This window comes from Ursus americanus, chromosome 23, assembly GCF_024610735.1.
Source record: "Ursus americanus isolate L20-20 chromosome 23, mUrsAme1.1.p, whole genome shotgun sequence".
NCBI classification, from domain to species: domain Eukaryota; kingdom Metazoa; phylum Chordata; class Mammalia; order Carnivora; family Ursidae; genus Ursus; species Ursus americanus.
The window spans coordinates 18,837,814-18,854,175 of record NC_142149.1 but is presented as its reverse complement, the minus strand read 5'-3'; the positions used below and the strand labels follow the sequence as shown (position 1 = coordinate 18,854,175).

Here is a 16,362-nt window from a genome sequence, read left to right as displayed (position 1 = left end):
GGGACTTACAGGCACCAAAGAACAACTACCAAATTAGAAGAGAAAGAACAAGAAATCTCTACAAACAACGCAAGGCTAGATTGTCTCTAACAGAAAGAGAACTCTGTAGGCTCCAATTTCGCCCCGAGAATGAACACACCCCCTCTCTTTGATACAGTAGTGCTCTCATAGATATACTTGCTATAGGGAGAATTGGTTTTGAAGGTTTAGCTTATTCATTAAATTCCAGATTGAGTGTGCTGCCATGAGCCAGCTGGTCTGCACGTATGTGTGTGTATGAAATAAAAGGCAGCATGAGTCCCGTTCAGATGCTAACAATCTACTTGGAGGAGACCAGGTACCACACACAACTGTTAGACCATTCATTCTAAAGGATGATACACGGGGCGCCTGGGTGGCACAGCGGTTAAGCGTCTGCCTTCGGCTCAGGGCGTGATCCCGGCATTCTGGATCAAGCCCCACATCAGGCTCCTCTGCTATGAGCCTGCTTCTTCCTCTCCCACTCCCCCTGCTTGTGTTCCCTCTCTCGCTGGCTGTCTCTGTCGAATAAATAAATAAAATCTTTAAAAAAATAAACAAAGGATGATACAAGCAAATGTCAGAATGTGGGGTGCATGCTCCCGAACGCAGAGGACACGACAGACACCCCCACACACACACGCTCTTTACCTGAGTGGTTAGAATATCACTCTGAGAGGACAACCCTGAACGGTCTTCAGAGAGGCTTGTTTCACTCTGATACCCGGATGCCACTTCACCTTAAATGATAAAAATAGCTTCAGATGTAAAAACAGACAGACAGCACACACTGCAACTTGCCGCACCCATGCCTTCCCATTGGCAGGACAAACTTCACTTTCATGTTATGTAAAATGATTAAGCTCCTTGTTTTGGGACACTCGGATTTCCTCTCAGAAATCAAAACAACGAAAACCAGAAAGAAGTCCACCAACAGTTAGATCTCATTCAAACAGAGAAGATGTGCTAGCTGGGTAAAGGACTTTTAGGGAAAGGCACCTTAGGAGGAACATGGGTAAAGTTTAAGAAGCAGTGGCTTTAGTTGGAAGCTTGTAAAACGTGCTCCCCCACAAGGCATCAACAGTTAGCTCATTTCTAGAACACGACGGGGCAAACGCAAAAACCTGGTTCCAGTACCTAAGTCTGAATCCACACTCTGTTCTTCGTGATTATCTTCGTCCAGGCCAAGCTCCCGTTCATCATCATCATCTGAAACCAATGCCTTGTCGCTCAGAACATCCAGGTTTTCAGACTGATGCCTCACTTGTTTGGAAGGGGGATCGAACATCAAGAAAGGATCCTGGCTGTTTGTAGTCACTGTCAAGTCTTCCAATGCACTGTGCTGTGAAGAAAATAAGCTCCCAGAACACCTTGCTTCCTCACTAAGATAATGTTCCTGGGATGCCCTTGCTGATGGTCCCTGGTTACTGAGGTCACTTAAACTACTCTTCCGTGAGTCTAGGTTCTCCTCTGTTTTCTTAGACAGACCCTCTGTGGCAACAGCATTGTGACTGGTAGGCTGAGAAGGTGTGTTGGTTACTTTACCAAATAGTAAGTGTTGGAAGCATGGAAGCTCTTCCTCTTCACTGCATGTGTTCTCTTCCGAGGACTCTAATTTCCTGGCCCCTCTTTGGTGACCCTGGGCCAAACGTGTTTCGTCTAAAGGGCTTCTTCTGAAGGCTCCTTTCTGGACACTTTTGCTAAAAACAGCAGATCTTTCCCTAATGTCACTTTCAGCAAAGCTGCTTTTTCCCTTTATTTTGTCACCATTTAATAGGTCATCAGGTGTCTCTGAACAAACCTGAGAAGCGCAAGTGCTTCCCATCGGTTGTTCGGGGTTATCTGAAATTAGACATGGAGAGAAATCTGCATTAACAGACAGAACTACGCCTTCATTTTCTCCTTGCCTTTTCATTTCCGGATGTTTACAATTACTTACAGGAGGGCTTTGCTTATAGACTTCAGGTTGCATAAGACCTAATCTGAGCATAGCATTTAATTTAGGTCCTCGGTGTCTACCTAGTTCTGCCTGAATGTTTTCACCACTGGAACCCACTTCATTAGTACTGGAACCCACTTCATTAACACTGCTTGAGCTGACTTCCTTCAAAGTGCTTTCTCTAATGTTATTTTGGCTAATTGTGCTCACTGTACTTTGAATGACGCTCTCATTTCCCATTGCTCTTTCAGGTGACATTGAATGCTGCTCAAACCTTTCCTCTGACGGGTTTTTCTTACATAGAGTTTTAACAGATGATCTGATGGGAGAAAGTGGTGGTATATGGTAAGGGTTCTGGGAAATTCCATGGTTATTTGCAATAAGGAGTTCAGCTTCCTTGCCTCTGAACAGAGATGACTGACAAAGCCCAGAGCCTCCTTTTATGCTACATTTGGCATAATCACCTGGCTTCTTAGCTTGCTGACTAACTGCAGAAAAGCCTGCAGTTGCATGAACTGCCTGCACATGCTTGATTTCAGACTCTTTCTTTCCCTGATTTTCTTCTTTTTGTCCACCTTCAAGAGTGACTTTTGGACTTTGTTTCCTTAAGGCCCCGGAGTGGGCACAGACCATTGCACAGTCCTTTTCTGGATCTTCTGGATTTGAAAACAGAGCAAATGACTGACGCTTTGAAACCTTGAATGTGTTGTATAAATACTGTGTGTCAAGTTCACTCTCTTCCATTGCTATTCTTGTCTCCTGAGTGTGGTTATCTTCACATGTCAGTGGATCTGCAAAACCCTCTGTGTCATTTCTAGTATCTTTAGAACAACCGTGGATAGGTTCCTTGGGGTTTTCAGTTGCTGCGCACAGATTCGCACGTCGATTTGGTGCTGTTTTTGTCTTCCTTAGGGTGTCAGCTTCCAGTAACGAGATACTGTCCTGAGTGCCGTAATCAGTATCAGGTACCAGTGAAATACGGGTACTCTCCACAGATCTTTCAGTTTGCAAACCTCTTCCTCCACCCAAGAGCAGCTCTTTGGGATCTCTGGTACTATCAGACACTTGAATCCTTCCTAGGCTCTCTTCTGGTTCTTCTCTTTGAAGGCTAGGGTTGACAAGCTCTTGAGGTTTATTAGAACTTGAACAGTTAGCAAAAAAACCAGGCACGTTTGTCAAATTTAGCTCTGGGAAAGTATGACTGGCAAGTCTCTTATTTATCTGTTCCCCTGGCTTACTGCCCCTCCTGGCTCCAGTTGCAGGTTCTTTACCTTCCATGAGCTGAAGCGTTTTGCTGTGTCTGACTGGCATTTGGTCCAAATGCTGTTTCTTCATCTCTTCACTGCTAGAACAACTATCGATCTGTAGTTCGCCATGATCAGGCGGGCTTGGATTTCTACTGACTACGAATTCAAGTGCACAAGCGTGCCTGGTGGAGGACTTCCTCCTCAGCCTGTTCTTCTTAGGGGCTTTCGAACTGGAGCTATTTAATTCCAGTTCCATATTGCTTATACTGCTGCTTATCGGTTCAGCTTTGCTTCTAAAAGCAGATTCTTTTTCCAATGATTCTGTTGGGTTAGCATTTTTCTCGTTCTGAACATAATCACCTTTTGCTTCATTCTCAGGACCGTTATTTGTAATATTCATCACATGACCATTTTGTGCGATTTGGTTGGTTCCCTCAACTAGCTTTTCAGGAGTCTTTGGAACAACGGCCAAATCTACTTTCTTGATAAAATCCTCAGGAAGAAGGCCTGATGTAGTTCTCCTTTTACACTTTGCTTTATTTGTGAGGGGATGGGCTCGCGTTGTCTGAGGTTCTATAGCACGAAATCCTATAATTAGGTCTTCATTCGTGTGGCTAGGGAGGCTCGCCCTCCTCCGGTAGGTTTTCCCAAATATTTTATCTTCGATATTACTCTCTACTGACTTGGGGTGGACTCTTTCACTTCCACGTATCAAAGCAACCTGAGGATCACTGGCCATTAAATCTACTTTCTCAGAAGAACCAGAATATCCGTCCACTTCATTTGGAACTTCTACCGCACCAGCTACTCCAGTATTCGAGTCAGAGCCCCCGTCATGTGAGTCATCAGAAGGTAACATTCCATCACTTCTGGAAAACCACTCATTAACTTTCTGTACGCTACTATTCAGCGTTATCCAAGGAACATCTTGGGAATCTCTAGGACTGTCAGAGCATGCAGGTTTCTGCTTCCTCGGTTCTTTTCTCCCATGCAGGGGATCAGCATTCAGAAGTACCTTTTTCTCTGTGCTGGGAGTCTGCCTATCATTACATGTTTCCTTACTTCCAGCCCATCTGCTCTGTTGGCTCCTTGCTGAGCCAAGCTGTTTGCTTTTATTACAGAATTCAGCCTTTTCTACATTCATTCTGTCTTTAGTGAGTAATAAACTGCTGTTCTCATGCTGTAATGAGCTGGTATGAGTATTTGTGCCACATGGCTCCACATGCAAGTTTGAAACAGAAATACCCTGATACTTTTCTGGATGCTTCTCAGTTGCATGCTTCTCAGTGGTGGTCAAATCTTTATTACCGGATTGATGATGTTCAATATTTGTTATGTCCTCAGAAATTTCACAGGCAGCTGAAAGTATACAAAAACAACAAGGTGCTTAAAAACTGAATTATCATGAAAAGAATATATACATTTAATACAACTTGGGGGTGGAAATAAAGCACCTGGCTATTTTTAGAGAAACTAGCCTCATAAACCACCAAGTATACTGAAGATGTAGCTCATGCACTTTCACAGAATTCCTGTTTATCTAGATTCTCATTATTTCCACTCAAAATACTTAAAATTTTAATTTCAGAATTTTCCCTGTTCATAAACCACACCTCCTATTTCCCTAACCTCTGACTAAAAGCAAACTGGGCATCAGATAGACAGTGATCTGTTCTATCTTTAGACTCATACTCCCTATATTTAAATACCAGTGTACAAAAGATGAAACACAAACACATCAGTTAAAAGTAAAAGGCAACAACCAGTTACATAGGGTACTATTATAATCACATCAGCCTCGTGCCATTGAAACAGATCAGCCTGTACCACGATACTTGAGAAAGAAAGACATTCTAACTCTGTTGTGAATTATAAATGTCCCAAATGGTCTTCAGAATAATCTGATTACAATACGGGATCTACCCATTCTCTCTTCAGTGCTCGTTAAGTTGGGAAGACTTGTCATTACCCTTTTTTGCAGGATTCAAACTGGCTTCAGCCCTGGCTCCTTGAGGGGTGATTTGTAACAACTCGTCGTCTCCCACACTATGGAGAAAAGACAGAAGCCTTCATGAGAAAACACTAGTTATACGCTCACAGAGTTGTCAAATAAGCAAGATCGAGCATTTCAGCTCCTCTAGGTACGGTTGCAGTAAGCTGATCAATTTGATTCAATTTTTGAAATTTGCGCTCTGCTTTAGTAACTTCCAGTCAAAATGAAATGGTCAAAGACTGAGGAAAAACAGCCACAAAAATCAGAGGAGTTGTATAGATACATTGCTTTATGGACGGGGAAAAGAGAACTAAAATTTAAATGATAGGCAAACAATAGCCCAAAGATAGTAAAGGAAAAAAAACCAACATAACTTAAAAGTCTATCTTAATGAGAAAGCAAGAGCAAAGATACTTAAACAAAGGGAGCACTGGGATAGAGTGGACACTGCCTCCGTGCTTCTCTTCTAGCTAAAAAACATTTCCTCCCAATGAGAGATGAGGAAAAAGTCATTTGCAAACAAGATCTGACTGGCAATGGTACCACCATAGTTCAGACAAGCCATCACAGATCTTAGGGTCAAGCAATAATTCCTAAGGAAAGCAATTTGACAGGTAACCCAGTTGGGAGGTGGGTGGCTTGTAGATTATTGTATAATTTATGTAGACAACACTTGAGAGATAGATGGAATTAAGGAACAGAAAAAGAATTGAAAATGAAGTCTTTTAATATTTTCAGGAGCCAAACTACCACTGTGCCTGAGGAACTAAGTTAGACACAACCATCTGCTGGAAGCAAGTCTGAGCAGAATTCTGTTATTTTATACTCTCCTGGACTCCACTCAGGTTTTCTCACCTATAAAAAGCAAACGACCTTTAAGACCTATTCCAATGTCATGATTCTAACCTAAATACCAATCCTTAATATTAATTAACTAAATACAAAATGCCAACTTCATGGACAAAGGCTCTCTTTAACTCACCTGCAATAACTTGCCTTATTAACTGTATCTTCAGAAGAATCAGATCCTAAAAAAATTCCCCAGATAACAAATCAATAAGAGGATTTTTATTGAAAGGATTAAACTCGATGAATGTACTTGTTGCACAACAGATATTCATTCAATAAATATTACTGCACACTGACTATATATAAAATCTGCAGACACAATGATACATATGGCAGGTAACAAAGAGAAGTGGTTACAAGCACAGGCTCTGATGTCAGAATTCCCAAGCCTGAGTCACAGCTCTGCCACTTGCTAGCTTTGTTATCTTGGCAAAATGTCTTAACCTCTGCGTGCTTTTATTTGTTCATGTGTAAAATAAGTATAATAATATTAACAACCTCGGGGGTTTGCCATACATCTTTAATAAGCTATGCAAGTAAGGTCCAACAGCGCCTGGACCGTGGTAAGTGCCCCCTGGTATTCGCTATTATAGTTATTTTGATTATTTTTATGACACCACACCTGTTGTCTCGGGACTTATGAGATCTTTAAGAGGGGAAAAGACCAAGGATCTTATTTTATAAAGAGGTGATCGCTACATCTTTTACTCTGTTTATAGAACACCATGAGCCTGGAAAAATACATTATTTTATTTTCACTTCCCAAAGTTCCCAGCCATTGTATAAATTATGAGGCTTTTGTTATCACTGTAAGACACTAATCCAGCAACTATTATTCTAAACTTACAAAACCTGTGTCTCTTACCCAATTCAATGTAGACAGACTTATTCTGAGGCTGTATCTGCTGCTTTGTCCTCAGAGATCTCACAATTCCAAGGTCAGAGAGGTGGACACTAAGACTGGTTTCCTGCTAAGCAGTACAGTAAAGAATGATCAACTAATTGTTGGTCAGTTCTGTGTTTCTTTTCTTAGAGAGAAACTCCAGGCCATGGACGGACGAAACAGACCATCATAATTAGCTAAAATCTGATACCTGAAAAAAACACTTGGCAAACTACAAATCAAAATGAATGAGTTATGTGTGGTTTGAATATTTTTTCCCTCTCTGTTGTTTTAAACTTTTCTAAACTGAATATGTATTATCTATGTAATTGTTGAAGAAAAGCATATTTTGAAGCTAATACTTTGTGTTACAGTATAGACAGGGAACGAGATTCATTTACTGCACATTTCCAATCACATCTGATAACAGGGTTATGAATAAAAACCCAGCAATCCTAAGAACATTCAGTACAGGAAAGAATATTTAAAAATCCAACATTACTTTGATGAAGCTTTCCTTCTTTTTGAGTCCTTCAACATCTACTGAAAAATGAATGCTGGTACGATGAGAACTATTATTTTTAAAATCTGCATTATTCATTCATATGCAAGTAACAACAGAGCAAATCACTGCATTTTCTTTGACAATTACACCTTTTAAGTTGAAGCAATTTTCAAATGGTAAAAACTGACTTTTTTCCCAGGCAACTTTTCAAAGAAAATAAATTAGAAGATACTTCCTGAAGAACTGCAGTGAGATGATTATTTTAAAAACTAGCAAGCTTGAACCTTAAAACCATCAGTGACCTCATGGCTACTTTAGACAAGCCAGAATGGATAAAGAACTAAAGCAGGGCATGGACCCAGAAGGTCTCTCTTGTCCACACTAGGTAAAAACAGGGACCTTCTCTCGGCTCTTCTAAATCTTGACCAATCACTTAATTTACTATCTTACCTTGTTTACTGCCTTTTTTTTAAAGAAGTTTTTTTTTTTTTTTTTAAGATTTTATTTCTTTATTAGAGAGCGATTGAGTAGGAAGGAGAGGGAGAGACTCTGAAGCGGCCTCTGCATTGAGCAGAGCCCAACGCAGGGCTCGATCCCATGACCCCCAGATCATGACCTGAGCTGAAACCAAGAGTAGGACACGTACCGATCGAGCCACCCAGGTGCCCCATGTTTACTGACTTTTTATGTAAATCCATGAGCATCTAGCACCTTCACTAATTCACAATGCTCAATAAAGAGATGTTACCAGAATAAATGAAAATGGCTTTACCAAGGCAGGGTTTTCAGGCTCACTCTGTCGAAGTCTTTTGGCACGGTTTCGATAGCCCATACTTTGGATAATAGAAACTTCCTCCTTTAGATGGTCAGGAGAGTTATTTTCCTTTTTTGAAAAATTATAGCTGTTTGCAACTATGAATTACAAAGGAAAATGTTATTGTTGTAGTTAGAAACAATATAGTAACTGTATCAAAAGAACCAAAAGAAATCCTGTGCATGCTCTCTCTGGTTTATTAAGACAATGCATTAAAGCTTACCTATCATTTTTTAAAATCTACTTTGGAAATTCTACTCCTAGGAAACACACAGACTGTCAAAGTTATTTCTAATTTTTTTAATACCGAATCCAAGATACCAATGATGCAAGACACACCATTATTTTCTACGCCACTCAGAGAGAAAAAAACACTAAATTAACAATGGCACACCGCAGGTGGTAAATCACTCCTAATTTTGGAGATGCTAAAATGTAAAAAAAAAGTGCATCTCAGGACCTATAAAATGAGGTGTGAGACCAGTGGGAATGATTTAAAAAATAAATCACAGATAAAGAGTTAAAATTAACCTAGACCAAAAGGTGTTATTGCCTATTCACAGAATAACTGTGAAAACTTCCGAGTTTTAATGGACAGCCAGCCACTTGAGCGCCGGCCCCTGGGGCTACGCAACACTTACACTGCAATCCTGTGTCCAGCTCGAAAGCATGAATGATTTTCAACAGCTCTTCAACAAGTTGACTAAATCTTGTACTTTCTTGTAGGCTTCTGAAATTAAATTGTTTGAGAAACACACTCAGCAAAGGATTATCAACTTTTTAAGGACACTAAAATAAGGAAAGATGTGTAAACGAAAAACAGATGTAGCAACAGCAAAAAAATTATATTTAGAGAACAGAGCTATTAGTGACATTACATTACAATCAAAACATCATCAACATCAGAACAAACTGTGTGGCAGGATTGGTTGTTTTCATAATTTTTTTTTCCTTTTTGCCATTCAAGCCTACCAAAAGCCTGTAACTATCTAAAATTACAGTACTCTGAATCCATAGTAGATATACATCCACTGTATAGAGATCTTATCATTCTTTTTTTTTTTTTTAAGATTTTATTTATTTATTTGACAGAGAGACAGCCAGCCAGATAGGGAACACAAGCAGGGGGAGTGGGAGAGGAAGAAGCAGGCTTCCAGTGGAGGAGCCTGATGTGGGGCTCGATCCCGTAACGCCGGGATCATGCCCTGAGCCGAAGGCAGACGCTTCACGACTGCGCTACCCAGGCGCCCCGAGATCTTACCATTCTTAATACCTGAACTCCAGCCACCCAACCTTCTAATTTGAGCTCTCAGGGATTTCTGTGAAATGATGATTACGTTACTTCAAAAGCACAGATAGACTGATGTAGGAAAGATGTTAGGGTTTGAAGCCAAGAATTCTTGAGACGTCTTTGGTGCAAAAAGGTGGTTTTATTAAAGCCCAGGGACAGGACCTGTGGGCAGGAAGAGCTGCACCAGGGTCACGAGGAGTGGTCCATTATATACATTCAAGTTGGGAGGGAGTTAGGGATAGCTTAAGTCTCTAAGGAATTTTGGGAGCAAGGTTTCTAGGACCTTGAGGGGGCTAGTTATTGTTAGGAAAAGGTCATTTATTAGTGTCTAATAAAACCTTAGTCATGAGACCCTTCAGATGTATACGGGTGGGTCATATGCTTGGGGGATGATTGCCAATATGTATCTTGGGGGTAGAGATAAAGGAATTTTTATATGTTAAAGTAGACTTACAAGATCCTGGAGGGTCAGGCTAAGATTGCCATTTGCCCTTAGCAAAGTGTCAACATGGAGGCAGTTGAGTCCCTAGAGGAAGGTCACTCTGCCTGTTTCAGGGACTTGTCAATAGGCTGTAAGTAGTAAGGAAGTTTAATAATTTTTCTTCTGCCTTTGTTTCCCACATCATAGATGATAATGTCCAAAGAGAGATTTTGGTTTAGGAAAGCTGCAGGACAATATAATTCATTTATTCCTTTAAATATCTGAGTGAGTACTATGTGCCAAACATTGAAAACACAGTGCTGAGACTGAAAAAGCCAGTGCCCTAAGAGAACTTATATCCTGGTGGGAGAGACCCACAACGTATAACCACACTGTGCGTGTATAAATAAGTAGAAACAAGCGCAAGAAAGAAAAAGAAAAGCAGGACCTGGAGACAATGGGGGCAGAATGGTACAGTCCCACTTTAGATAAGACTGCACGCTTTTGCGCCATTCAGAAGCATTAGAAAGAAGCAATGAATTGCTCATACCTTCATAAGACAAACCCACTATAAAACTTTTAAGAAAATGACTTCAGAAATAAGTCATTTAGTACTTAGGCTTACTCCATCAGCCTAACACTCATTTATATATTTTTCTACTGATGAATAGTTTGACAGGAACCCCAGCTCCGTTATTAAGGAATTTCTACTTTTGCCTGTTGCTGTTGTGTCCAACCTCCCATCACTACCCAAGTTAGATACCTTTTGGTTATATCGTTCTTACACAAAGGACATTGTGAAGGTCCTTTCCTCTGGTTGAGAAGTTTCAGCATACAAAACCTATAAGTTATAAAGAATGAAAGAACAATTCAAGTTACTTTTTTTCTGGTAGAGAGTATTCAAAAGGCAAATAGCCATGAAAAGATAATCTCACGACTGCCCTTAAGAGCCATTTTAAAGGTAATGGCAGGTGAATTACAACCAATGGCTTTAATTGTTTTTAGATGCTGCATAAGCAGAAACCAAACTACATAAGCAGTGATCTATGAAAAATGAACTTACATGCATATGGCTGACTGTTATGATCAAATTAAACTTATTAAAAAGTTAATATGGCATATTTAATGATATATTCATAATTATCTCACACTGCATAACCAGATATAAATGGTAAATAGCTTAAGTAAAATGATCATAATTAGTTTAAAAACTCAGTACGTCACTACAAAGGTATAGTAAATCAAGACAGTGTGCTGCTGGGGCGCCTGGGTGGCACAGCGGTTAAGCGTCTGCCTTCGGCTCAGGGCGTGATCCCGGCGTTCTGGGATCGAGCCCCACATCAGGCTCTTCCGCTATGAGCCTGCTTCTTCCTCTCCCACTCCCCCTGCTTGTGTTCCCTCTCTCGTTGGCTGTCTCTATCTCTGTCAAATAAATAAATAAAATCTTTAAAAAAAAAAAAAGACAGTGTGGTGTTGACATAAGGACAGACATATACATTGATGAAACAGAACCGAGAGTACGGAAAAACCCATATATCTACGGTCAATTGATTTTCAACAATGGCACCAAGACAATTAAATAGAAAAAGAATAGCCTGGGGCGCCTGGGTGGCACAGCGGTTAGGCGTCTGCCTTCGGCTCAGGGCGTGATCCTGGCGTTATGGGATCGAGCCCCACATCAGGCTCCTCTGCTATGAGCCTGCTTCTTCCTCTCCCACTCCCCCTGCTTGTGTTCCCTCTCTCGCTGGCTATCTCTATCTCTGTCAAATAAATAAATAAAATCTTTAAAAAAAAAAAAAAGAAAAAAAAAAAAGAAAAAGAATAGCCTACCAACAAATAGTGCTGGGACAATCAAACAGTCATGTGCAAAAAGATGAAGCTAGAATCCTAATTCACACAATCCAAAAAAGTTAACTCAAAATGGATCACAGAATTAAATGTGAGAACTAAAACTATAAACCTTTTGACCTTGGGTTAAGCAATGATTTCTTAAATACCAAAAACAACCAAAGAAAAACTAGATACATTGGACTAAATCAAACTCAAGAACTTTTATGCCGCAAATAATACCATGAAGAAAGTGAACAGCCAGGGGCACCTGGGTAGTTCAGTCGGTTAGAGTCTGCCTTCGGCTTAGGTCATGATCTCGGGATCCTGGAATGGAGCCCTGTGTCGGGCTCCCTGCTCAGCAGGGAGTCTGCTTCTCCCTCTCCCTCTGCTCCTCCCCACCTCCCTGACTCCTGCTCTCTTTCAAATAAACAAAATCTCGAAAGAAAGAAAGAAAGAAAGAAAGAAAGAAAGAAAGAAAGAGAGAGAGAGAGAGAGAGAGAGAGAGAAAGAAAGAAAGAAAGAAAGAAAGAAAGAAAGAAAGAAAGAAAGAGACAAAGAGACAAAGAGAGAAAGAGAGAAAGAAAAGAAAGTGAAGGGCCAGTCCATGGAATGGGAGAAAATATTTGCAAATCATATACCTGGTAAGAGACTTGTATCCAGGATATATAAATAACTCTTACAACTCAATAATAAACAGAGAAATAAACCAACTAAAAAATAGGCAAAGGATGTGAATTTTCTCCAAAGAAAATATACAAATGGTCAATAAGCACATAAACAGATGCTCAATATTATCAGCCATTAGGAAAAGGTAAACCAAAGCCATGATGAGGTGCTACTTTACATCTACCAGGATGGCCATAACCAAAAATATGTATTGCAGAAGATGTGGAGAAACTGAAATCCTCATGCATGGCTGGTGGGAATATACAGCAATGCAGCTACTTTGGAAAACAGTTTGGCAGTTCCTCAAAATGTTAAATACAGAGTTACCATATGACTCTGGAAGTCTGCTCCTAAAGTTTCTTCCCAGGAGAAATGAAAACCTACGTCCACACAAAACTTGTACACAAATGTTCAAAGCAGCATTACCCATTATAGCCAAAAAGCAGAAACAATCCAAATGTCATCAACTACTGAATGGATGGACAAAATGTGGTATATCCACACAATGGAATATTATTCAGCCACAAAAAGAACAAAGTATTGATAAGCTACAATATGAACTTTGAAAACATCATGCAATTGACCTTAGAAGTCAGACACAAAAGGTCATATATTGTATGATTCCACTTACATGAAATATCCAGAAATATCCAGAATAGACAAATCTATAGGGACAAAAAGTAGACTTGTGGTTGCAAAAGAGGAGATGGAGGGAGAATGGGGAGTAGCTGCTAATGGGTACAGGGTTTCTTTTTGGGGTGATGAAAATGTTCTAAATTTGGGGCGCCTGGATGGCTCAGTCGGTTAGGTATCTGCCTTTGGCTCAGGTCATGATCCCGGAGTCCCAGGATCGAGCCCTGAGTCGGGTTCCTTGCTCAGTGGGGAGTCTGCTTCTCCCTCTGGCCCTCCTCCCTTTCGTGCTCTCTCTCTTTCACTCACTCTCTCTCTCTCTCAAATAAATAAAATCTTAAAAAAATATATTCTGGGGGCACTTGGGTGGGTCAGATGGTTAAGAGTCTACCTTCAGCTCAGATCGTGATCTCCGGGTACTGGGATCAAGCCCTACGTCGGACTCCTGGCTCAGCAGGGAGCCTGCTTCTCCCTCCCCTCTGCCTATCCCCCTGCTTTTGCTCTGTCTCTCTCTCTCTCTCAAATGAATAAATAAAATCTCAAAACAAACAAAAAATACATATATATATATATATTCTAAACTAAGATTGTAATGATAGTTGCACAATTGTGAATATAAACAAACAAAAACCCATAACCCTGAACTGTAACTTAAAATGGGTGAATTTTATAGCATGTAAATTATATTTCAATAAAAACGTTATAAAAAATCTCAAGAGGGGCACCAGGGTGGCTCAGTTGGTTGAGCGACTGCCTTCAGCTCACTCAGGTCATGATCCCAGGGTCCTGGGATTGAGCCCCACATCGGGCTCCCTGCTCGGTGGGGAATCTGCTTCTCCCTCTCCCTCTGCCACTCTCCCTGCTTGTGCTCTCCTACTCTTTCTCTCTGTCAAATAAATAAATAAAATGTAAAAAAAAAAAAAAAAGGCTCAAGGAAGGGAGAAAGTGTACTTATTTTCATAGTCACCATGTGTGCCGTGATAGCTGGCATAACCAAGTCACTCACTAGAAGTCTAAGGAATGAAGAAGGGTCCAGCCTTCTGGGACAGGTGGGCTTTTAGAGCATCTCTGGATGGAGAACAATTTTGGTAGTTATCTCAGCGAATATGGCTAAGAAGACATGAAGGACAAATGCAACATATTCTAGTAAGTCTGCTTCCTTAAAAAAAAATACTATTCCTACTGACTGGTGGTGTCTATAAAGATCAATCTTCCCTTAGGAAGAAGACAAAAGACTCAGAGAAAAGACAGGTAGAAAAGGAAAAAGGGAAGAGAGCAGTAGAGACAGCTGTGGGGACAATCATTATAAGCAGGGATTCACTCATACCACCAATATTTACTACATGTCCAGTACTGTTCTAGATGCAGGGGATTTGGTGGAAAAGCAAAATAAAATCCATGCCATCATAAAGAACAGAATATTCTGGCGAGGGAGGTGACTGGGGAAGGGAGCAGATATAAGCAGTAAAAAGAACCACGAAAGAAAAGAGGGAGTTGAAAAGGCGCAGAGAGCACTTTTTACTGACCAAGTTCTCAAACACACAGTGCCCTCTCTTACTCTACACAACAACCCTGATGTATTGTCTTCATTTTACAGTACAGATGGGCCCCAGGGATGGTCAAGGAGACTAGGGTCCTTCTTCACCTATACAGATGCTTCATGACCATGCCGTACTCAACAACCGTTCTATAGCGTAGGGGACAGGGGTGTCAAAAAGCTACCTGCACTGTATATAATCCCCTTTAAAGAGCCACAGACGAGGCTACCACTCCTTGAGAAGATGCAAATCCTACCCATACTCTACCATAATGGCCCTAGGAGGCATCAGTGTGTTATACTGGCAAATGATATAATTACACAATTCATAGGAGGGATAGGGAGGGAACCTCCCAAACAGAGTACTGCAGCATACAGCAGCTAAGCCAGAGTGACAAGCTACATTAGAGTGCTGTAGCCCATACAAGAATCACACAAATAATGCGGGGGAACTAGGTACGTAGAAATCAAGTATATAGGTCAAGTAGAACCAGACATAGGTTCCAATCTTTCCTTACGCTACAAAAAGAACAGATGCCTCAAGGTTGTTAACTAAACTCAAAAGAGAAAATGAACTTGTACATGACTTGAAAAGACTAAGCTAAGGAAAGTACTGACAGACCAATGGAACATAGGTATATCTTTCAAGGCTGAGAAGAATTTGTTAAATTCCGTTTTAGAGCTCTGGGGAATCCATGTGATGCACCAATGAAATGAGAACACATATATATAAGTTCTACATGAGGTTCTCAGTAAAAATGTCTGAGTCTTTTTTTTTTTAAGATTGTATTTTTTGGTAAGATTTTATTTATTTATTTGTCAGAGAGAGAGAGAGAGCGCGTGCACGCGTGAGTGCACAAGCAGGGGGAGTGGCAGGCAGAGGGAGAAGCAGACTCCCCGCTGAGCAAGGAGCCCGATGTGGGACTTGATCCCAGGACCCTGGGATCATGACCTGAGCCGAAGGCAGATGCTTAACTGACTGAGCCACCCAGGCATCCCTAAGATTGTATTTTTTAGTAATCTCCCCACCCAATGTGGGGCTCAAACTCACAACCTGAGACCAAGAATCACATGCCAGCCAGGCACCCCAAGTTTTCAGCCTCTTCACTTTCTAAAGCCCAATGCTTAAGGAAAGACAATATATTTTTTAGGCAATGTAGTATGCTTTCTAAAGAGTGGCGTCAGATTTTTAAAGCTGATAAGAAACAGTAAAATCACAGTGACACAAACTAATTTTGGGGGACTTTCAGAGTGCTCATTTCTGGGCATGTCTACATCCTGAGCAGATTAACAATGTTATGGAAACTCATTTAATTTTGAGCTGTTGGTACAAATCTATCCTGGCAGGAAGCAATAAATTAATAGTTCTAAGTCTGGGCAAAATAAAGGCAGGATGACTTCTGGCTTCCTACAATTACATTGGGTGCCCTGGATTCCTGCCAACAGATCGTGAACCAATGCAGTCCCTCGTTAAAAGGAAATAAAGACCCTGAGAGCTCCATAGCTTAGCACCTCAGCATCCATTCATGTTGCTGGTCCCACCAAACCTTGTCAGTTTTGATAATAGGGCTCTGTCTTCTTGATCAAACCTCTTGTTTGTATTTAGTCCTAATGATCAAGAATCTATCTTGAGCTCTTCATCTGGAAGATTGTGCCTAGGTTCCTCGCCCAGTACCCCAGTCCCATGGGTTAAGGTTCTTGTCTCTTAGGGACAGGAATCTTTTTTTTTTTTTTTAAAG

General features: G+C 40.8%; 1 protein-coding gene across 7 annotated transcripts in view; it reads right to left on the bottom strand.

The window, feature by feature from the left end:
• The window catches only part of BRCA1 (BRCA1 DNA repair associated), a 60,235-nt gene that overhangs the window by 31,681 nt on the left and 12,192 nt on the right, over positions 1–16,362 (bottom strand). For 3 of the 7 annotated variants that reach the window (XM_045781763.2, XM_087854344.1, XM_045781762.2), the window contains exons 4-11: positions 10,724–10,801; positions 8,890–8,978; positions 8,207–8,346; positions 6,912–7,017; positions 6,180–6,225; positions 5,174–5,250; positions 1,156–4,563; positions 670–758 (exon numbers count right to left, since the gene is read on the bottom strand). In XM_045781763.2, the coding sequence (XP_045637719.2) occupies positions 670–758; positions 1,156–4,563; positions 5,174–5,250; positions 6,180–6,225; positions 6,912–7,017; positions 8,207–8,346; positions 8,890–8,978; positions 10,724–10,801 (4,033 nt within the window). The remainder of the gene's footprint in view (positions 1–669; positions 759–1,155; positions 4,564–5,173; positions 5,251–6,179; positions 6,226–6,911; positions 7,018–8,206; positions 8,347–8,889; positions 8,979–10,723; positions 10,802–16,362) is intronic. The other 4 variants (XM_087854347.1, XM_045781764.2, XM_045781765.2 and 1 more) reach the window with 4 other exon arrangements.